The sequence below is a fragment of the Neurospora hispaniola genome (genome assembly GCF_033458365.1).
Source record: "Neurospora hispaniola strain FGSC 10403 chromosome Unknown B0T23scaffold_6, whole genome shotgun sequence".
Lineage (NCBI taxonomy): Eukaryota > Fungi > Ascomycota > Sordariomycetes > Sordariales > Sordariaceae > Neurospora > Neurospora hispaniola.
Genome location: NW_026944411.1, coordinates 3,502,988 through 3,526,644, shown reverse-complemented (window position 1 = coordinate 3,526,644; position 23,657 = coordinate 3,502,988). Strand labels below are relative to the sequence as shown.

At 33.4% G+C, this 23,657-nt stretch overlaps 3 protein-coding genes across 3 annotated transcripts; 2 read left to right on the top strand and 1 right to left on the bottom strand.

Moving 5' to 3' along the window:
* Nucleotides 1-17,387: 17,387 nt before the first annotated feature.
* B0T23DRAFT_205149 (uncharacterized protein) lies at nucleotides 17,388-18,544 on the bottom strand. Its single transcript, XM_062833456.1, has 2 exons — nucleotides 17,803-18,544; nucleotides 17,388-17,724 (listed from the first exon to the last, which is right to left on the bottom strand). The coding sequence occupies exons 1-2, from the start codon at nucleotides 18,263-18,265 to the stop codon at nucleotides 17,711-17,713; spliced, it is 477 nt and encodes a 158-aa protein (XP_062691322.1). The 5' UTR covers nucleotides 18,266-18,544; the 3' UTR covers nucleotides 17,388-17,710.
* A 782-nt stretch (nucleotides 18,545-19,326) lies between these two features.
* B0T23DRAFT_205121 (uncharacterized protein) lies at nucleotides 19,327-20,856 on the top strand. Its single transcript, XM_062833454.1, has 2 exons — nucleotides 19,327-20,106; nucleotides 20,180-20,856. Exons 1-2 carry the CDS (start codon nucleotides 19,395-19,397, stop codon nucleotides 20,737-20,739), a joined length of 1,272 nt encoding a protein of 423 aa, XP_062691321.1. The 5' UTR covers nucleotides 19,327-19,394; the 3' UTR covers nucleotides 20,740-20,856.
* Nucleotides 20,857-21,501: 645 nt separating this feature from the next.
* B0T23DRAFT_205140 (uncharacterized protein) lies at nucleotides 21,502-22,670 on the top strand. Its single transcript, XM_062833455.1, has one exon. The coding sequence runs from the start codon at nucleotides 21,621-21,623 to the stop codon at nucleotides 22,269-22,271; it is 651 nt and encodes a 216-aa protein (XP_062691320.1). The 5' UTR covers nucleotides 21,502-21,620; the 3' UTR covers nucleotides 22,272-22,670.
* The last annotated feature ends 987 nt before the right edge of the window (nucleotides 22,671-23,657 follow it).

Below are 23,657 nucleotides of genomic sequence, written 5' to 3'. Positions count from 1 at the left end.
CTACTCTATCTTTATTATATATACAAATAACCCTTAGTTAATATTTTAAAAGGAATAGTCTAAGAAGTTAAAAGAGATTGCTAAATACTTATTAACTTACGAAATCCCTTCGGGGCTAAAAAGAGCTATTATAAAACGCTAATTCCGGACTAATACTATTAAATTTATAGTATATAATAGAATCCTTTAATTATACCCTACAACCTCAATTTAGAGCCTAAAACGATTAATTAATAGTCTAAAGGAACGCTAGTAAATTATATTCTATTACTATAATAAAGTAGAATATAAAAGCCGAAAAGGAACGTACCGCTATATTATAAAGTACTATTATTAGAAAGGAATATATATTTAAGTAAAGGAATTAATCTATTTATACCCTAACTACCAAATATTCAACCCTAAACAATTCGAAGATAGCTACTAATAAACTTACCCGAATTCTCACCCTTTTAAAAAATAAATATTAAATATCTAATACCTCCTAAATACAAATAATAAAAAAATCCCTCTATTAGAAGTTAAGGATAATTTAATAAATTATATAGAAACTACCCTACTCCTTACAACTTCATTAAATAAAATAAAAGACTTTTTTAAACTTCTATTCCTAAAGTAGAAATACCCTCTAATAATTTTAATTAATAGTAGTACAAAATTCCAAAAGGCTATTACTAAATACTTACTTTAATTAAGGATTCTTAGGGAATTTATCGCGCCTTACAATTTACGAACTAATAATATAAATAAATAAGGATATATTATAATTACTTCTTTACTTATAAAAATAATTAAAGGGAGTAGCGCTAATTAGAAAAAACATTTACCTTACGTCCTCTTTACAAACTGGACTACTATTAAAAAAAATTATAAGTATACTTCCTTTTAATTAATATACAATTATAATCCGGTATTACTAATTAAATTTAACCTACCTTTTTAATAAATTACTAATTAGAAGAATAATAATAGGGTAATAATTAGGGAAGAATTAATTAGTACAGTTATTTAAATACATAAGGACTCTAAATATAAATTTATATAGGCCGCAAAAAAAGTCGTAGTAATAAGGGAAGTAGTAGTTAATTACTATAATAAATAAAACTAGTAGAAAATACGACTTAAAAACGCCCAAATTAAAGTCGGCAATTTAATTTTAAAATACAATAATATTAAAAGGATTAATATAAATTTAATAAAGAAATTTTCGTACTAATAGTAAGGCCCCTACAAAATATACCGGATCTCCAATTTAAGGAGCGTATACTATATTAACACTCTAGATAGGATATAGTTTAGTAAGTTTATAAGTACTAGGAAGATTAAAAAATTTATAATTAGGGATAGAATAATATTAAACGCTAAAAACCTAAATATAATATTTAATAAGGAATAAATTTTACCTAAGGACGGAGGAAATTAAAAAAACCCTAAACCGGCTAATAACGGATTATTTATAGAGGAAATTCTAGGACGGGTACTATAATATAAACTTAAAGAAGGTATAACTATAAAGAAAAGGAAAATAAAGTAGAACACCTTTAAAGATAGGATATAGAAAGATTTAATTTGGATTAAAATTAAAGTTACAATCCCTAAAAAGAAACCCCTAGGAATATAAACAAATTCTAAGGACTAACTTAACACCCCGCTCACATACCTAGGGATAGGCAAATCCGCACCTAACAACCGACGTACAATAAGAAAACCGAAATAATAATATAGCCCCCTTTTTCAACCTTTTTCTTTACAATATTTCCTTTAACATTTATTTTTCTCTATAAGTCTATAATTTATATATTTACAATTATATTTCTACTTTTAGAATACTTTAATATTTTTATTTTTCTATTTTCTAATAAAGGGAAATCCCTACTAATTCTTATAATATAAAAGGAATTAAATTAAGCCGGCCCTAATATAGTAGTACTATATAATAATATTATAGAAATAAATGTAACGGATCTATACTATATAACTAAAGGACTAATAATTTAGAAAATATATAATTGTTATATTTTATTATTATTCTATTTAATTTTTTAGCGAAAATAGTAAATTAGACTCTTACTACTTTCAAAGGGAAGACCAGACACCACAATTACACTAAAAGAATAAAGGAAGATTTCGACCCAAAAAATAGTAAAAAATCCGCCCCTCTACCCCTTCTCCTTATTTTACGAATTACTATCCTCGGATAAAGAAATAACTATAGGGTCCCCTTTACCCCTAGAACCATATATATAAATAAGAGAAGCATAATTGAATAAAGGAGTTTTAAATATATTACAAATAGTAATAGGCTATGAATTAATACTATATTTCTTATTATCATCCTTACTATATTTTCTACTATTAAATAGAAAAAATTTATTAAAATCCTTAGGAAAGTGAGTATTATTATTTATATTTAAGAGGTTGTATAAATTTAAAACCCAATCTTTAAAAAGGAATTCTATAAATTTAGGAAGTAGAATTTTAGGAAATAGAACTTTAAAATCCGTATAATTACCTAAAACACCCCCTAACCCTTAATCCCTTTCGTACCTAATTACCTTAGGTTTTTTAAAAATTAAAACTACTTCTACCTTAATTAAAGATATATTAGTACCGTACAAATCTATACTACTATTCAAATTGGTATTATCAACCTCCATCTCGTTACCGCCCTCTATATTCTATTTATTACTATAATAATCCGATTTAATATCCTTAAAAATTAATAAAGGGAGATTTACCTAAACTCCAATTATAAATTTATTTATATTATAAGAATCTATACTATCACCCTTATTTATAATATTAATTTCCATCCCCTTACTACCCTTTTCGCCCTACTTCTAATTATAATAATTTAATTTATACTTTTTTAGGGTTACTAAAAAAAGAGTAATATTATCTTCAATTACGGATATACTAATTTTATACGAATTTATACCCTTATTTCCAATATTATTCTCTATACTATTAAAGGACGAATTTCTAGTAATTAAAGAATTATTACTTAAATCCTAATTATTATTAAACTTATTATTAAGACCCTACCAAAATAAAGAATCATCCTAGGCAAATAATCTCAATGCCTTATAACTACCGCATATAATAGCCCCTTTTCCCTTTAAACTTAATTACTTACGTTTATAGGTAGCGTATTCGGACTATATCTTCCTACTAAAGGGAATCTAATCCTTAAAGGATATTTAATTTAATTAACTAATATTATTAATAAACAAAAAATCCCCACCTTAGTCTTAGTTATTTAATAACGTCCAATAAAGACCGGCGTATTATAGTTAATATTAAATAAAGAATTTTAAATACTCCAAATTAGTCGTAGAAAATGTATATTAAATAGTAAATTTACCGAACTATATACAATTACTACAAATCCCTCCCTTAATATTTACTAATATAGAAATATAATTAAAAAAGGACGATTAAACGTTAGGAGTCTCCTATTTACTAATAGAAATAAAAATAAAAATAAATGTCTTTTAGAATTATTTAAAATAATAAAAATAAATATATTAATTCTTAGGGAAAGGATAATAATTAATATAAAAGAAAATACTAATTAGGGAGGAATAGATCTATACGGGATACTAAATCTCTAAATAAATAAAGTTAAAATATACTCCTTCTTAATATAGAAGGAATTAATATAATACCCCCAAGGCTAATTACTTTTCTTCTTAATAAAAATTCTCTAGGGAGGATACTTCTTAACTCTAGAACTTTAAATATAGGAGAGGATCGCCTCGTAGTACCCATTAGCTATTTTAAAAACTAATATAAAATAATAGAAATTATTAATATTCTTTAGGAACTTCTACTTAAAATATATCGAACCAACCGCAATAGGATACTTTAAGGAGAAAACCCCTACCTCCTTAGTAAAAACTTCGTAGTAAGGATTATATACTATTCCTTAAAAATTATCCTTAGAAAGTAGACTTAGAGATAGGTTAATAAAAATTTTCGATAGAAGTTAGCGTTTATTATTAGGGCGTTCGTTAAAATATCTTAGATTATTCTTAGTTTTTAAAGGGAAGGTAAAGATAAAATTAATTAAAAAAAGAATTAATAATCTTTTTCTAATAATAAAAACAAACTCTAGAATATTAATATTCGGTTAAAGATTCTTACTTTAGAGTTTAAAAAGAATTTCCCTTATTTAGATTGCTACCTAAAAAGGGTTAAAAATATTAGGAAGAGAATTTTTAAATATAGTGTAAATTTATATTATTAAAGAGAAAGAATCGGAGGATATCTTATAATTAATTATTAAGGAAAAATTATTAGAAATATAAATAAAGAAAAGCGAAAAGAAATTAAATACCTATTAATAAAAGTAGAAAGAAGTAAATAAAATATATTTAATTAAATATATATTACCTAAATAATAAAAGTAAAAAAGTTTTAAATAGGGATAGAAAATATAAAAGTATCGTTAGAAGGTAAATAAATAGAATATTAAATATCCTCCCGGCGGATCTATACCTAAAGAATATTTAAAATTCCAATTGCAATTATAAAATAATATCTAAATAATTTTTTTAATTTTCGTAACGCAACTAAATTACTAACTATATTAAAAACGAAAAATCTTTAATAAAAATATACGCCGGCAACTACTATCACTTTACTATATTATTAAAAACGGATCTACACTAACCATCACTCAATATCCTATACAAATATATAAGATAGAAGAATTACAAACCTGGCCTAGGGTACTACAAACTATCACTTAATAACCTACGCAAGTACGAAAGATAAAAGTACTACGGATTTAACCCGAGGAATTATAATTCGAGAAACCCTTTAATAAAGAACTTACAAAAACGCTATACCTATATAACCTAACTATATAGCCTATAATCTTCAAATTTATATCTAAATATAAATAATTATAATAATTTAGAATATTATTGAAAAAGGATATAATTAGCCCCCTAGGATATTATAAAATTAATATTATTCAACTCGTAATAGAACAAAATCCGCCTAGTAATATAAAACTAAAATAAATTGTCTATATTCGTTATTAAAAATTTAAAAATAATAATAGTAATAATAAAAAAATCTCCGCCTTTTAAGAAAAGGAAAGTAAAAAAGAATTTATATATTAATAAAGAATAAAAATTTATTAATTACTAAAATTACCCGCTAAAGAGACTTAACCTATTATATTACTACTTATTATTATTAAAGAATCTACCCTACTTATAAATTCACCCCCGAACATCGCCAAGTCGAACCCTACGTAGGAATTAATATAAAAAATCCCTTCCCCTAATAAACCTCTTTCTAAATTATAAAAAAAGAAAGGAGAATTTATTAAAAAAGAAATCCCTAATAGCCTACTTATTAAAATTGTAAATATAAAATAAGAAGAATAAATATTAAAAGAGATCTCCTCTTACGAGGATAAATCTATACTTTAAGAAAGTAATTCTAAAAACTTAACCGTCCTCCTAAAGGATTCCAAATCTAAATTATAATTAGAAATTCCCCCTACCCCCGTACCTTAGGGCTGCAATTTATAAATAAACGAATATACAAAGAATATAAAATAAATATAAATAAAAGATATTAGGAATTAAAAAGAAATTAATATATAACTGGGAGAGGTCTACTCCTTATAATTAAAATTATTTAAAAAATTATTACTAAATTTAAATTAATATTTCCCTAAATATAAAAAGAAAGGAAATTAGGGTAGTATAATAGAACTACTATTTATTTTTATATTTAGCAACGTAGATAAAAATATTTATAAGAAAGTTATAAGAGCAAATCTCCTCCCCCTAAAAAATTAGTTAAAGTCTACCTAACCTAATAGAATTTTATAATATTCGTATACCCTAGGGATAGTAAACTTATAATATTATATTAATTAAAAATAATAGTTAGATAGTACTAAAATATATATAATTTTAATATAAATATTAAGGAATTTTAGTAACCAAATCTACATTCTACTAATAATACTACTATTAAATACTACAAATCTATACTTTAAAGTAATAAGGGAGAACCTTAAAGAATTCTTAGTAAAAATACGATAGTAGTATCTACTAATTTAAATAGGAAATTACTTTTTATTAATAATTATTAATTAAATAGATAATATATAATATTTATATAATTTAAATTTTACTATAAAGAAGGTAGAACGGATCAAAACCGCGCTTAAGGTCTTATACAAGGAGAACTATATATACCGGAACAAAAAGGGAAAATAAGAAAAGGTTTGGAATAATACTTTAATATACGCATTTCCTTATTAATAATTCGGTTAGAATTACGAATTCTAAATACTCAAAGCGGCCAAACTATTTTTTATCGAAATAAAACATAGAAATTAATACATTACTAACATATTATACCCTTATATCGACCCTATCTTTTAGGAAGAGGGTAATTACTAGAAACTTTAAATATAAATTGATAATATAAAATAATTAAAGGAGATTATAATTAGGTAATAAATACGTATTATATATAATTATACTAGAATATAATAGATTAGTAGTACGGAGGAACTATTAAATGAGGAGTAATATAAAGATTTAATACGAACTTTAAATAATAAATTAAGTAATAAGTACAATTATAATAAAGAACTACGCCCGCCTACTACTAAAAATCCGCCGGAAAAGGTAATAATAAGAAATCTTAAAACCTTTTACAATTTAATCTAATAAGGATCTAAACCACCCATCTTAATTTCTATTAATAAATAAAAGAATATTACTATAAATATATCTAAACGAAGGAACGTTAAGAATAAGAATAGAAACTCTACCTTTATACTTAATAAAATATTAAAGCCTAAACCCGAACCGGAAAAAGAAGGATCCGCTCCCAAACCTAAAATACTACAAATTCTATAAAAGAAAAAACTAATACTAAACCCCTCTACCCCTTCGAAACCTAAAAAAAGAAAATAATAAAGCGTAATAAAATATAAATAGTGAAAATTATATTTAAAAATTATAACTGTTTTTTAATTAATTATTTTATACTCCTAACGAAGAAATTAATTACGAAGGACCTATTAAAGATTAGATGTATCAAAAATACCTCTATAATAAATATAAAATAGAAATATATTCCAACCCTTTTAAAGAAAATAAAATAGGAGTTATCCCAACCTAGGGTAGTTGATATAGGCAAAGTCCAAGATCTATTGGATATAAATCTAGAGGATATAAAGGATCTATTTAGAAAGGAGGCAAAGGAGAGAAGGAAAAGAGAGAAGGAAACAAAGAGGAGAAAGCAAACTACTACCAAGGGTACTAGGAAATATAAAAGAGGAGGATAAAAATAAAAGAAGAAACCTCTACCCTAATTATTTATTTAAAGTTATTATTAATATAACTTATAGTTCGTTTTTTCTTATTATTATTTCCTTAGTACAGATCTCCTACCTAATTACAAGTATTAGTATATTCCTTCTTTACTCTTTATTTCAAATATATAAGTATTTTTAAGGAGGATTATAAAAATATTCAAAGGGAAGTATAATATAGGGTAATTCGTTTATTCTTTTTTTATTTTCCTTATATATTCTTCTTTTCTTTACTATAAGCTTTTACTTTCAAATAATAGGTAGAGGTATCTAGGCCTTAGCTTATTGCTTAGTAAGGAGTAGATCTATTACACTAATCGGACGGGACCTTGGGAATATAATAAATAGAAAGGGGATATAAAGAGGAGATTCCGACCGAAAAGAGAGAAGAAGGTAGGGACTCCAGACTAAACTAGATAATACCTATCCTTAATAATAGACTAAAGAATCCCGCTCTTATACTATAGAATTACCGTCGAACGCCCTCGTAATAGTAAATTTAGTAACCCTTTTGTAAAAGAACTAACTCCTAAACCTATCTAACCAACCTAAGACTAATAAAGAGAATCTTATCCTTCTCGTTAGTCTTTAATAGTAATTAATAAGTTGTAACTTTACTACTCTATCTCAATTCCTAAGGACGAAAGCCATATTCAACTCCGGATCTACTCCTTACTACATTTAGGTATAGTAGGGTGCTTTTCGTGTTGGTGTGGTTTTTGCTCCATTTCAATGTACTTAAATTCTTACCCGTAGTGTAAATATAGAATTAGTAGAATAATATAATCAATAGAAATATTTTTCTATAGTACGAATAGTATTGCTAGTAGTTTTAAGAAATTGTAGGGGGCGTATTATAATAGTTTGGATTTAGTGTATATTAGATATGCCTTATAATACGATTTGACGGTAGTGTATATCCTTAGTTAAAAGAAGGATTGTAATAGTAATAAATAAGTCTTTTTATAGTCCGGGTATCCGGCCGACGGTAAGTTGTAGATACGGTGGAGGAGTAAAAAGTGAAGTTCTATATTAGTAGGGTCGATAAGGACGGTATTACGAAAGTACGCCCGTTCTTAAATTATTTAATATTTAGTAAATAGGATCCTCTTTATATAGTCTTTAATTTCTTTAGACTATATTCGGCGGTTAGGGTTAGATAAATAGGTAATAATATTTTGTAGAATAGTCGATTTTTTATAGCCTTCTATTATTAAATTATTTATTAACCTCTCGTTTAGAGTTTTTAATTTATAAATATATTTAGTACCGACGGGGACCTCTTCGCCTTTATTCTTTAAAATAAAAGTTCTATTAACGAAAATATTATAATTAAATAAGATTTTATTCCTAACTAATAATTATTTATCGGTTTCGTTTTTGGGTAAATCCTCCGGCTTCCTATTTAGTACGTTAGGATATATTTATAGTAATTTGGGACGATACTTAATAGTAAAGTTAAAACGAGAGAGAAAATAAAATTAATATATATAATAGGGAGTAAATTATTTATTAATTATAAAGGTTTTTAAATTCTTATAATTGGTTAGAATTTCGAAAGGTTTTTAGGCTCCTTCTAATTCGGGGTACTATTCTTCGAAGGCTTTAATAATAGTTAATAATTCCTTATTATAAATATTATAATTATATTTAACCGAAGAGTGCCGTTAGTTGAAATAGACGATTGGGTATAAAATACCCTCCTTATTGTATTAGAATAGAGTACTATTGTAAATTTAATTCGAAGTATCTATTTTAATAACGGTCTATTTCGATTAATTATAGATTTGGAGTATTGGATTACTATTAAAAGCCTTCTTAAGAATTTTAAAAGACCTTTAATAGCGGTTGGTTTACTATTATTCTGTTGATTTTTTTATTAATTCGTATAATAGACCGGCGATAATTGAAAAATATTTAATAAATTATCGGTAGAAATTAGCGAAACCTAGGAAATACTATAGTACCCTCTTGGTTTTTAGAGCCTCCTAAGTTATAATAGTAAATACCTTATTAGGATTTATTTTGAATCTTTTTAGGGTAATAATTAAATTAAAATATTTTGTTTTTGTAACGTAGAATTCGTATTTATTAATATTGATTTGTAGTTTAGTTCGAATTATCCGTCGTAGGACCTCCTTAATATAGTTTTTATAGTCTTTTTTATTATTTAAATAAATTAAAATGTTATTGAGATATGTTATTGTATATACGTTGAGGATATTATATAGGATATTGTTAATATAATTTTAGAAGGTTCTTAAGGTCTTTTAGAGGCCGAATGGGTAGACGATAGATTTGTAGAGATTAAAATAGGTAATGAAAATAGTAAGCTATTTATACCCTTCCTTTATGCGGATCCTATTAAATATAGTAATTATATTAAGTTTAGTAAAAATCTTTATATGGTAAATAGTATTGAGGGTCTCTTTAATTAGTAGGAGTGGGTAATATATTTTTAATATTATATTATTAATATTATAGTAATTAATGTAAATATAAATACTACCGCCGGGCTTCTTTATTAAAAGGATAGGAAACGCGGCTATAGATTGTAATAAGTGAATAAAATTCTTTTTTAAATTCTTATTAATTTACTTTTTAACAACAATAGTTTCGATTAGGGATATACAGCACAGGCGTACATTAAGGGGGGTTATTTCCGACTAGAATTCGATTTTATAATTGTACGAATAGTTGGGTAGGATTTTTTTAATTAATAATAGGAGGAAGGTTGTTATTTCGTTGATATATTATTATCCTTCTGATTTCTTTAAGATAGCGAGAATTTCGTCCTTTATTTTAATTGGACGGTCGGCCTTATTAAGAAATTTCTTCGTATTTTTATTAGAGATTTTAATTAAATATATATAGTAGATTATTTCTTTATAGAGTGGGGCGTTTTTGTCGAGGTTTTTAGTAAAGTAAATCGTTTTAGCGAGGATTATAACCTCCCTAAATTCTTCGGAAGAGTAAATATTAATTAAGTTATTAATAAAATTATAGAGGAGTAGGGGAAAATTTTCCTTAAATTATTATTTGTTATTCTCTATTATATTAATAATTATTTCCTTAATTAAATTTATATCTTAGACTTCTATTATAGCCGCTAGCCTTTCAATTTCGGTATAGTTCGTAATATATAATTATAATTATTAAGATTTATAAATAAAGTTAAAAGTAATTATATTAAATTTTTTAATATCGTTAGATTTAATAGGAGTAGTATTGTTAGGGTTATAGTAATAGCGGGCTCGGGGGCGTTTTATATCCGCGGAGATGCGTTGGCCGTTGAGGTGGATATAGGGTTTATAGGGCGCTAGATTTTTAATTTTAATAAAAAGTATAGCCGTATTTATAATACCGATTTTAGACTTAGCCCTACTAGTTATTAATATTTTAATAGGGGTAAAGGTAAATTAATAATTAGCTTCGAAAATTTTTAGCGTAGGGTTTAATAGTATTAATATTATTTAATTAAGGTTAATAGTTTTATTAATTAATATTAGTTCTAGTAGTATTAGGGTTATTTTAATAGGGGTAGTAGCTTTGTTCCTTAGGGTTAATTGAAGAATTGGAGTTGGTAAAGGAGTAGGAGCGGTCCTACTATAGATAACTGCAATTAAGATTCGGTTAGTAAGAATTTTCGGGGTTGCTAATTAATTTTTAGTAAAGTTAGTAAGTAAATAGCGGCCTTTATAAATAAAGTTAGTAAAATATATTTTATATTAATCGTAATTAATCTTAGGTTTATAATATTATATTTACGGGAAATTTAAAATAATTGGATATTTCTTTGAAATATTATAGATTAGGAAGGTAATTATTTTATTATAGTACCCGATATAGAATTTAGCTATTATTCTTTTAGAAATAATATTTTTAATGATTTTATTAGCGAGGATAAGCTTTTTTATATAGCGGAGGCGGAAATAGGGAAGGTTATATTTAATAATAAAAAAGTAATTAATAAAAGTAAATATAGAGTAGTTGGTATTAATAAGGGAAATATAATAATCTTTATATAATTTAGTTATAATATAAGATAATAAGAGTATTAAATTTGGGGAAGTAGAACTATTTAATAATTATATCCTAACTTCCTCTAAACCTTTTAATTCCGAAGAATTTAAAATTTATTTTTATAATAATAATTGGAAGGGTTTTTATATATAATTAGGTATAGAAATTAAGTATTTTCCGGTTTGTTATAGTATTTATTATTAGTAGTGGCGGTAGCGGGGGTTATAATAGAAGTAGTGGGGGCGGTAGTAGGTACAACCTTAGTACTATAAACCTCCTTTCTATTGTAGCGGCCTTTATTATAGTTCTTATTTTTATTCTTTTTATTTTTATTATATTAGGGGCTTTAAGTATTATAATTAATAAAGGTAAAGTAATTGTTAGTAATATAATTATTATTATTATAATAGTAATATTTACTATTATAGGTATATTAGTTAAGAATATTTTTATAAATAAAGATAGTAAAGTTAATAGTATTGAGGTCTATTTTATTATTACTTTAGTTAATTGGGACGTTATTAGTATTATAGGAGTTGGAGGTGTTGCCTGTGTTAGTATTATTATTAGAATTTCTACTGGCAGCGGGGGCGTTATTATTAAAAAAATGAATATTTATTTTATAGTGGTAGTTAGTGTCCTTTAAATTACTTATAATAGTGTAGTAGATTGCGAATTACTTTTTGAAATTATTAGCCTTAGGAAGGTTGCGATGTGTGAGGGCGTTGCGGAGGTATTTATTGATTTTATTGCGTAGGTAGTAAACCTTTATAGAATTATTAAGGTTGTAGAGGTTTATTAGATTAGTAAGCTCTAATTCGAATTTTGTAAAAGATATGTTCTTTATAAAGAATTCTTCGAGACGACGGTTAATATCTATCTTTAAGTTAATATTCTGGAAATGAGTAATTAAATACTTTATAAATTCGATACCGGTTTTCTAATACTAAGAATTTATATTTCCTTTATTTTAAATAATATTTAAATTATTTTAAATACTAAATAAGATTTTAGGACTTAGTAATATAATAATATAAATAATTTTAATATCCTTATTAATATAGAGGAGGGGGTTATACTTTTATTAAAATAAAATATAGAAACGTTATATTCTAAAAATTTCGTATTTACAGGCTATACTAATATTCTCCTTACCGGTAAAAATCGGCGGGTTCTTTATAGTCTATTTTAAAAATAATATTTTATTAGTATTAATACTAGTAGTTTTATTAAGGTTATCGAATAGGGATTAAATATTAGTATTATAAAATTTAAGGGCAGTATAGTTTATATTAAGGTTATTATATTTCTTTTAGAGGTTATTAAATTCAATTATTAAATTAAAATAGTTAAGGTTCTTTTAATCAAAATTATTTTAGGTTTTAGTAATTATTTTATAAACGGTTTTTAGTTCGTCTTCGCTACGTTTAAAGTCGACGGCGATATTTTTGTATTAAGTAAAATTATTATAGTAAAAGCGATTAAGCGGGGCGATAATTGATTAAAAAGTGGGGTCCTAAATAATAATATTAATTATATTAAGGTAGGCGCGAGGGATAGCTTTCTTCTTTTTATTATTATTAATACCGATAAGAAGGTTATTAATTATTATTAAGGGAAGGAATTTAATAAGTGCGGTTTGATAAATAGCGATATTAGTAGTATTAATAATTTTATTAAATACTTTATAAATATTATTTAAATTAAACGGTATGTTCCTAGGAGGGGTACTGAGGTTAATAAAATTATTAGTATTATTAATAGGAGAGAAGGATATATAATCGCTATTTTTATTATAAAATATAAAAAAGGTAATTATATAAAATAATTTCTTATTCTTTGGATAAAGAGTATTTGCTTTTATTTATTGAATAAAGGGAGCGAGACTATAATTGCAATTATTATAATTTATAATTATTAGTGTTTAGGGTGTTGGATTCGGCAATTCGACGAATAAGGCAATTCCTATACGCGCGTTAATTGAAAATTAATAGCGCAATAAAAGAAAATAGGTTTATATTATAAATATAATAATTAAAAGGTGTAATTAATTATTATAGGTAAAGGGTAGGTAGTAAATGTAATTATATATAATTGTACGAAGGAGAAAGGAAGAGAAGTGTAGCTGAGTGCCTAGAAGGCTGGCCTTATGAAGGCAACCGCCGGCGGGTCTAATAGACCCGCGGTAGGTAGCGTTTTAATTAATTAATTGCCGGTAATAGTTGGCTTACCGGCGGTAATAATAGTATACGGCAGTCTTAGAAGCTACTATACGCTAGCACTAGGCACAAGGCACACAGGCTAACCCTGTAATAGAGGCCGAACCTAATAATAAATATAATCTTCTACTCGTTCTTAGGAATAATCCGTAGCTGGTTAAAAGCCGCTATAATATTAAATTTATTAAATTACTTTATTTTTTAGAGGGCGTTAATAATTTCCCTAATAAGGGGGATAAAATACTTATTTTTAATAGTAGTATTATTTAAACCCCTATAATTAATATAAATACGAACGTTCCCGCTAGGTTTCTTAGCGAATAGGATTAAAGCGGCTATTAGTAAAGAATTCGAATAAATAAAATTAGTAATAAAGTAATTGTCTAAGTATTTACGAATAGTACGGAATTCCTCTTAGAATATAAGCTATAAATAATAGTAAAAAGGGTTTTAGCTAAGGATTAAATCGATTTTATAATTGAAAGGGCGGTAGGGTAGTATTATTTTAGTAGTATTAAAGTTGAAGGCCTTCTATTTCGGCCGAAAATAATTTAGGAAGGCGTTGAAAATCTCCTATTAGGTCGGCGGTAATTTACTGTTAATATACTTTTAAATATCCTCCGTTAAAATAGCCCTAAACTATAGCCTCTCTACTACCTAATCCCTATAATTAATAATTGGTTGGGAGAGGGGCTATTCGGTAAATTAGCCCTAAAAGACTATCTAAAGCGTAAAATTATTGAAATTATAGAGAAATTAATTAGGGTCGGCTAAGTTATTGGATACTTAAGTATTGTCTATAATACCGGTGGGTCCTAGCGCCGAAGGTTTAATAAAGTAATAGAATTAATTTAGTGTATATTTATAAATTTTAATACCGGGCTCTTTATATACGAAAATAAAATTAAAAGTAGATAGTATCTAAATAAAAGCGTTTTAAGGCTAAATATAACTATTCGAATATATATTCACTAGTAATTATAATTTCTTTATTACTATAGAATAGCAATAGAATGTTTTAAATTTTACAATAGGTTTAAACCTATCCCGGGGAATAAGTTTAGTAGCCGGCGTAGTAGTTAGGAGGTCGGTTCCGGCCGGATTAAAATTTAGGGGGATATTCTTAAATACCCGCTAATTAAACCTAATAAGTATTAGAACTTTAATAGTAGTAAAACTTAGGAGCTTTATAGAACTATTAAATTAATTGATCCTCGGGTTGTATTTTTATAATTAAAGGAGGCTAAGGATTATATCCGGATTACCGAATAACTATATAAATAAAGTTAAACGGTTTATAAACGAATTTAAAGAATAAAATAAGATATAAACGTATAAAATTTTATTGCCCTTCCGGCTATCAGTTAAATAAAGGGTATATAACTAAAGGAGTAATATAGTAAGGATATTATAATAATATACGAATAAGGAATTAATAAAACCTATTGGGGAATAACCGGAATTGATTATAGTAGAGTAAGAGACCGACGAACCGGCGTCGAAACGAAGGGAATTTAAAAAAAAGAAATTAGTATTAGGTCTTATAGAATATAGATATAAGTCCTCTAATTTCTTTGAATTTCGCCTCCAATAGCGATTTATACCGGAAGTTAAACTTTTCCTATATTTTAAGGAAGTACTAAAACAACGGCGAAATTAACGGGTTTCAATTTAACCTTTACTATACAAACTATTATGTAGTAATTAAGAACGTTGTAATATATATATAAATTAAACTTCCAGCGGCGGTCCTTCTTAATTTAGGAGATCGGTCCCTTCTAGGGGGTACTAACCTTATTAAGAACTATAGGGTCGCTAGCGTTATTAATTAAGAACGGCGGGCGGGACGGGGCCGAAAAATTATTATTCCAGTAACAATAATTATTAATATTATTAATTAAAACCCGGAGGAATTTAACCTATATATTAAAATCGTTAGCCGCTAATCGCGTAATAACGCTAATTAAAGTATTTTAAAAGGTACTACTAATTTTAAATTTAAAGGCGTCGATATAGCGCCGTCCATCGAATTCGTACTAATCGGCCAATTTAATAAAAGTAGCAATAAAATTGGCGAAGAGGGTATTACCCTATTTAAAATAGTCTATTTCCTACACCGCTTTAGTATAAATATTTAAAATAATATAATAAGGGTCGAAGTAAATAAGGATATCCTAGAAGTTAAAGAATTTAATTAACTAGGTTGAAGTATTATAGAGGTTAAGGGTAATAATATCGATTTTAGCCCGAATATGTATATAAATATTATTAGAAAGGTATTAAGAAATATAGAGAATATAGTCGGTTAGGGTTAGGTATATAGCGAAGTTAAATATTAATTTAGCAATTAATTAGAACTACTAATTAATATATTCTTCCTAGCGTTTAAATAAGGACGTTTCAACACCGCTAAATATAGGGGGTTTAACGCTATATAGACGGGTAACGCCGGTAATTAAAGCAATTATAATTAATACTACTATTATATTAATATTCTATCGCTAGGCCCGGTCTTCGACTATAGTAAATTATTACTACATTTATTAGGCCTACGCAATTATAATAACAACTTTAATTATAACCCTAGCGAAGTCCTACTACACTTAAAAAATTGTAGTAAAATTCTAAATAGTAGCCTATTAAACTTAATTAATTATTTACTAGACGTCTAAAACTTCCTATTAGGCAGTGCGAAGTTTACTATAAGCCTAACTAAAATAGTCTTCGATAATAGTAAGGTAGAATTGGAATTAAATAAGGATATTAGGGTCCGCCTCCAAAATAGAAGCGAAATTAGAGAGGTCTTCCTATAGGCCTTCAACCGTTTCGTAAATAAAAGGGAGGGTATTTAAACAGAAGAGAATCCGAATAATAACTTTATAAGTAAATATAATATTAAAGCCGGGGGTAGGCGCGCTTGACGAATTCGTAGAGTCGTTTATAATTTAGCGTAGGGGTTTTAATAATAGAACGTTAATAGTATATTATATAAGGAAAAGGAAGTAAAGTATCGTAAGTAATTAGGGTACGTAGTATAATAGTAATAGAACGTAATAATAAAAATAAAATTATTAGTTTAGGGCGTTTTCTAAAGGGGAATTTTAACGAAGTATAATTAAGTTGTATATATAGCGTAATAAAACTAGGACTAAGGGACTAAGAAAAATCGGCACTAATTTTAAAATAAATCGAGGCGAAATAATAAAGAGGTCGTTAAGCTATTAATTTAATAGAAAAAGTACAATATACTATTACAATACCGATTAAGAAGGATTTGGAGAAAATGTAATATTGTACGAAGAGGAGAAAATTAGAAGAGAGTAGTGAAAATTCTACTCCCAAGCTATATACATAAACCAAGTAAAGACTCGATAGAACTAACTAAAGGACGGTTAGATTGCGGTGGCGGAACGCCGAAAGGGACGGGACCATATCATATAGTGCCGTGACAATTAAGTAAGATTAATAGCGCTAGTAAGGAAGAGGAAGTGTAACGACGGTAGCGTAATTATTAGGTATTTAAAAGTATTTAAATTAAAAATTAGTATTTAAAAAGATTTAAAATTAATTAATTTAAATTAAATTATATATATTAAGTATATAGAATATAAATAAGTGTAGTACAAATAGGTATAGTACAAATAAGTACAGTATGTGGGTGTAGTATCGGTGCGATTAGCTGTGTGAAAAAGAGTGAAAGAAATTGACTAAGTTAGGGGAATGTTGGCTACATTGAAAAAACGAAATTTTGTGGGTAAAAACGGGATTTACAATGTTAGGTGTTATTAGCTAGACTGCCCTATTTTTTTAGGTAGGGGAGGGTGCGGGTAGGAACCGTTGGGGTGAGGGTAGGGTTTCCTATTAGAAAGTAAATAACAACTAGACTTATTGCTTCTTGCCTGCTCGTGCTATGCTCATCGCGACTTCCCTCCTTCTGTCACATTGTACATCGAACTCAAAACTCCTTCTCCGAGTGCGTGTGGATATTATAATCTAACAAAAGCCAAAGGAAGAACGTATTAAAACAGGATCAACAGAAGAAGAAAACGCATTAGCTAGCTTCTTTCCTTCACCGAGAGACCGAACGGAAGTGTTGATGGGGAACGAGCATTCAAATGCCGTGACCTGTAGACGTATTGCCGTTAGCACCACTGGACTTCTGATATCCCTCAAGCTGTCAACCGAACGAAAAGGAATACTCACGTCCCAACTGCTTTCCCCTCTTTGACACCTCCTTAGCATGGTACTGCTTAATCTTGGCCCTCCTCGCCTCCTCCTGTGCCTCGAGCTCCAACGCCCTCACATGCTCCCTAGCCTGCCTTACACTCTCCCTGGCAGCCATCAGCGCTCGATCCGCATCGCGTTCAGCAGCCTCGGCCATCATAACGCGCTCGCGAGCCTGCATGATGGACGGGTCGACGTCGTGGCTGGTCGAGGTACCGTTGCCAAAGGTGCGAGACAACAGGCTGCCCTTGCGCTGAGTTCCGTGTCCGGAGTCTCGGCTGGTGGAGCGGTTGCGGTCCGAAGCGGAGGAGTAGGTGGGCGACCCGGGAGAGGGCGAGCGGTGGTGGGAACCGCCGAAGAGGGAGTGGCGCTTGGGAGCGGGCTCCTGGTAGACGGGGGCCGGGGCGGGCTCGGGCTCGGCGTGGCGGGAGAAGAGAGGCATGTTGATGCTTGTTGTGTGGTTGTTGTTGTTGTTGTTGTTGTTGTTGTTGTTGTTGTTGTTGTTGTTGTTGTTGATGATGGGGTTGGTTGAGGTGAAGATATTCAAGGTTTGCTGAGCCTGGATGGTTCGTTTGCTTGCTGGTTATCGATGAAGGTGAAGCGTTCGGACACAGGAAAATCTCGGCACTTGCGATGGTATTTCTATCCCACCACGACGACAGTCATCATCGTTTGTGTAGCCGATGAAACCTGCTTCTGGCCACCTCATGTTTGGTTGAAGACGTTGCTGCTAGTGACGATTAGGATTCAAAATGACGTCAAATTCGGTTGACGAAGGAGGGTGACAGGACCCTTTGAATGGTTTGAAGCAACGCGCTCCAATGAGAAGGTCTAAAAATGACGATGGCGGCGTGGATGCAACAGCCCAACAGGACCGATGGTTGAAGAAAGGACCCTGAGAAACCAGACTGTCAATGGCTGATGCAGGGTTTTGGGCCTGAACCACAATCGGGGAGAATGCCATCATGGTCGGATACCAAGAAAGCTGAGTGGTTGAGGCATCGGCGTGGAATGCTTTCCTTGAACAAGGTTCGTGCCAAGTTTTCTTGTTTTGTCAGCCACGGCAAACGTCCATTATCATTGCGCACCACGTCAACTGTAGGGGTAGCTTGGTGGACTTGGCTTGAATACGTGCTGGGACGTTGATTGAGGTCACGTCCAGCATCAACAATCGACGACGCCGTCATGTTGAAAATGCCAAGTCGACATATCATCCCGAGCACCTCGCACTTGCCATATCACGGTCATGAACAGTAGACAAAATGGGTAGCACTAAGCCCAGGTCGGTGAATATGATTAGGTACGTAGGGGTGTGAATGGTTGTCATCCGGAAAGACGTCGGTCGGGCTGAGCGTTTTCCAGATTTCGTAAAGATGTCTTGGAAGCTTCACAACATTCTCGGGAAATAAAGTTGCCAAGGGAAACCATACACTAGTGGACCATAACATCGGCGCTAGGAAACGGAGTGGAGATGGTTAAGGCTGGTGAAAACAACAAGCGGGGGATCACGTGGGACAACATCTGCCATATGGGTCCCACCAAAGCTCAATCAAAAGAAAAGAGGTCTGTGCATGACCGCCGCGGTTTTAGAGCTCCACTGTAGCAAGAGGCGCGTCGGGACTTTTGCAGCAATCAAGTCAAGAAACAGCAATCGCAAACAGGATCCTTCACCAAACATCAACACCACCAGGCATTTCTTCATCCCCACCACCTCACAGTTCACGATAGCAGTTGTCAAATTGCGATCGCGTAAATCCTACAACAGTATTTCCACACCCAATTTTAGCGATTCGCGAACAAGCAGATCTTTCCACAGCAGCCACTACATCACCACTACATCACCAACAATGGCCTCTCGCTCGAGGTCTCGGTCGGCCGACCGCTACGACGACGACCGCTCCAGGTCTCCCACACCTCGCCGCCACCGTTCTCTTACACCCCGCTCCGCCCGCGACTACTCGCGCGAACCCTCGCCCACCCTCAGAGACAGAGACGCTTCCTTCGACCGTGAACGAGGCCGCTCCCCGCCCCGCAGGAATGGTGGTGGTGGTGGTGGTCGCAGCCTGAGCCCGCCACCCGCTCGCGCTAGGAGCTACAGCCGTGGAGGAGATAGTCGCTCGAGATCCAGAAGCCTTACCCGCAGCCCGAGCCCACTTCAGCCCGTCAGGAGCACCAAGATTGTCGTCGAGCGCTTGACCAAGAACATCAACGAGAACCACCTTCGCGAGATCTTTGGCCAGTTTGGAGAGATTGAGGATCTGGATTTGCCTCTGAACAGGACATGTAAGCTTCCCTGGTTGTTCTTCTGCGGTTTACATTCACTCTGGCAACTGCTAACCTTGTAATTTACGTCCAGCCCGCACAAATCGCGGCACAGCCTACATCCTCTACGTACACGAAGCCGGCGCCGAAGCCGCCATCGCCCACATGCACGAAGCTCAGCTCGACGGCGCCGTCATCAATGTTTCTATTGTCCTTCCCCGCCGCAAATTCTCTCCTTCTCCACCTACCGCTCGTAGGGGCGCCAACTACGATCCCCGCCAACCCCCGCCGGGACCCAGAGGAGGAGGCCGCGGCGGCCGTAACAGATCCCCCGGACCCCGTGGTGGTGGACGTCACGCACACCGTTCCGATACTTATCGACCTCGGTCGTTGTCACGATCGCGATCCCGTTCTCGCTCCCCCGTGGCCGCGTCTGGAGGAAACAGGAGATACCGGTCTAGGTCACGCTCTTGGTCCTCCCGTTCACGCTCTCCTAGTCCGAGGGGCGGACGTGGCGGAAGAGGAGGAGGTGGTAGAGGCGGAAGAAATGACGTGGACGACAGAGGACGTAGGAGTCTTAGCCGCGCTAGTTACGACAGCTATGATCGCAGGAGTAGGAGCCGCAGCCGCAGCCGTGATTGGGACAGACGTTAGGTGCATCCCTCACGCAGGGTTTGCACGTGGCAGCCTGGGGGAGATTCTCGCGGTGCATAGGACGAGGTAAAGGAGGAAGGTAATCGGTTAATGGGAGCATCAGGCGTTGGGAGAGGCAGGAAAAAGTCGACGATACAAAAAGGGGACAACAACAGGTTCGGTGTGAGTGTCCTTCCCTTTTGGAGGAAGTATTGTATGAATAACAGGAGAAAAGGGGGATTTACTCGTGTTAGCTTACATCGATTTGTACAGGACGCCTGAAGAACATCTCGCGATCCGAACCGAATCCCAAGATAGATGCCAACAATTGTTGAAGTTGGTCCCAGAAAGAGATGAACACGAAGAATCAGATAACATCCAAAATTCAACATCGTTGCTCGCCGGCGTCCATGCTCGTTTCTTGGTGGTACGTGAAAGATATTCCTGACAAGCTATCTTTGGATGGTGATTTCTATCCTCTCCTCGTTTCCCTTGGCCTATCTACATACGGTCCCATCTAGCAGGGGCAGGTTTCTGTTCTTCCGACCCAACCCGATGTTCCATCTCGTACTCCATGTACCATTTTGGAAGCCTGTACCGCCAAACCAGTTTTGCCTTTCAAGTTGATGCATGTCATCAACACCTGACCAATAAAATGGGCTAACCGAGATCCGAACAGTCGTATGTATACAATAGCGATTCGTATTCCCTCGCTAAGAACATGCAACGTTAACCCCGTTGCCTGGGCCTCGAGATGACTCTTTCGACCTACAGTCGACGATCCGCATCCCGAAAGATTCCATCTCAGAACCTCATCGTCCGCCATTACCAAACCAATTACGTGATGGTCGAGCACTCTTCCAGCAACTAGGAAACAGGCCCGATTACCAGTAAACACTCCGATGACCAGGCGAAGCATGCATTTTTCGATGATCCGAAATATTTCGAAACACTTTCGGTCAGCCCTAAACGTGGGCCCGAGGCTGCGCCCTTCGTCATGTGCCGCGCGTATCTGGGGAACCATTTCAGTTCCTCTGTCTCGGATACAAGCGATTGCGCCACAATACGACCATGGCACCGAGCCGGCATCTGGCGGCTCTTTGACAATACGGTGCCGCCGAGTCGGGTCCGCGTTGTCATTTCCAATGGCTTGGTTCTGGTTGAAGCATCATTCTCAAAGGTGCTCACCTCGCCCTTCCCCCAGGCCACAAGAACACATCATCACGTCAACAGGCCCAATTACATTTTATACTCAAGCACAAGTGTGCGTGGCACCACAGTCACTTGTACAAGTGATTCATCATGATACAACGTGGTGGTCGATCCCTTTGAATGGGTTCTTTTGCTTGTGCTTACTGTCTGCTGCAATGTCAGAGTGTCATCTCTGTTTCCACATTCCTCTCTCCTCAAGTTTCCCTTGCTGTCTCGTTTCTTCTTTACCGCACGCAACACAGCACATGACCAACACCGGCTGTCCGAAACCACAAGGGCAACGCCCGGTATGCGAGAGTTCTCACCGCCCTGATCACGCCGCAAACCCACGCTGGGTTTGAGGCTCAGATCATGTACGGCAATGCTGTATTTTGGTAGAGGTACCTTTTTCTCCTCGTAGGATGCATCGCTTCCGTCCACCAGGCACAACTCAGGCACTCAGATGTTCCCATCAAGAGACATAGGTACCTCCCGAACTCCCCGACACGGTTCCTGCCGTGGGTTTCCACCACCATGCTCGGAAACGGGAAAGCATGCCCTCCCTGGTCTGTCAACGCGGCTTTGCGAGCATGATCAAATAATACCTGGTCTCGTGGCCTGAGGAGTCAGGAGTAAGACCATGTTGCCTGCGGTTGGACGACGTCAACAACTCGAAGCCTCGAGAAAGCGAGTGAGGAGTCATTTTCTGGAGCTCGTCTTCATCTTGCTACAGTTCCTGACCGAACGAGATCTTACCAGACTTACCTACGGTAACTTTCTTTTTCCCTAGAAGGCAGTACTCGTCCTTGTTGATGCCTTGGGTTCTTCGGGCCTTGCGGACTCACGCATCGTTGGGGGCTGCGAGATGAGGCTTACCTTAGTTATGCGCAAGAGCGTTCATCGTAATGCGTTCACCGTCGAGGGCCGGCTTTGGCGTTGTGCCTGTGCAAATGTTGATGTTCCAAATGCTCTTATAAAAGAGATGGTATCTCATCGCCTGAGGCAGGTCTTCTGGTATTGTAGATACCTTCAGTCGTGAACAATTGCTCCTAGGTGCTCACCCAAGACCCAGTTGATCTTGACGACTCTAATTCACTCTACTCTCGTCCCGCAAGCTTCATCTTTGCTCGCAATCAACAACTTTCTTACCCTTCCACAAGATGATATCAACCGACCTCACCATCTACACTCTCCCCTTCACCAGGGATACCCCTGGGCACGTACCCATCTACCAAGACAGCTATTTTTCCTCCTCCTCCACCCCGTTTTCTGGCGGATCTCCCAGTACCATTCCTGCTGTTCATATCCCCTTCGTCACCCTCCCCAATCCTCCCCGGCCACCTACCCCCGGACCGACACCCAGACCAGGACCTCTCTCGCCGAGGCCGAATGTGCCGAGTCCACCGCCTACGCCGAGGAAATAACTCAAGTCATATATGTTGGTATGTGCCTGTCATGTCGTATCCTACCCTATTCCATTCTATCCCCTTACTGCCCGAGTATACAACACGGCAGTTTTCTTCACTGTTGAACAAAGAAAAAATTGGAGACTAACATCAACGTCTTCGGTAGGACATGATACATTACACTAAATTATATCGGTATAAAGCATGAAGCACGGAGCAAAATATGGTGCTGAGTGGGCTGGGTGCGCTAGAAAGACTGGACGGACTTGCTATCAACTAGGCTACAGAGTCAAAAGCTGCATTCATGGGTAGATTTCGTATCTGTTTATAGAGAAAGAAGAG

Bases quoted from the DNA above. Each gene is read 5' to 3' on its own strand.
- B0T23DRAFT_205149 (XM_062833456.1), bottom strand. From the start codon at position 18,265: ATGCCTCTCTTCTCCCGCCACGCCGAGCCCGAGCCCGCCCCGGCCCCC.
- B0T23DRAFT_205140 (XM_062833455.1), top strand. From the start codon at position 21,621: ATGACCAGGCGAAGCATGCATTTTTCGATGATCCGAAATATTTCGAAA.
- B0T23DRAFT_205121 (XM_062833454.1), top strand. From the start codon at position 19,395: ATGACCGCCGCGGTTTTAGAGCTCCACTGTAGCAAGAGGCGCGTCGGG. The intron at 20,107-20,179 runs GTAAGCTTCCCT...ATTTACGTCCAG, and splicing joins TTTGCCTCTGAACAGGACAT to CCCGCACAAATCGCGGCACA.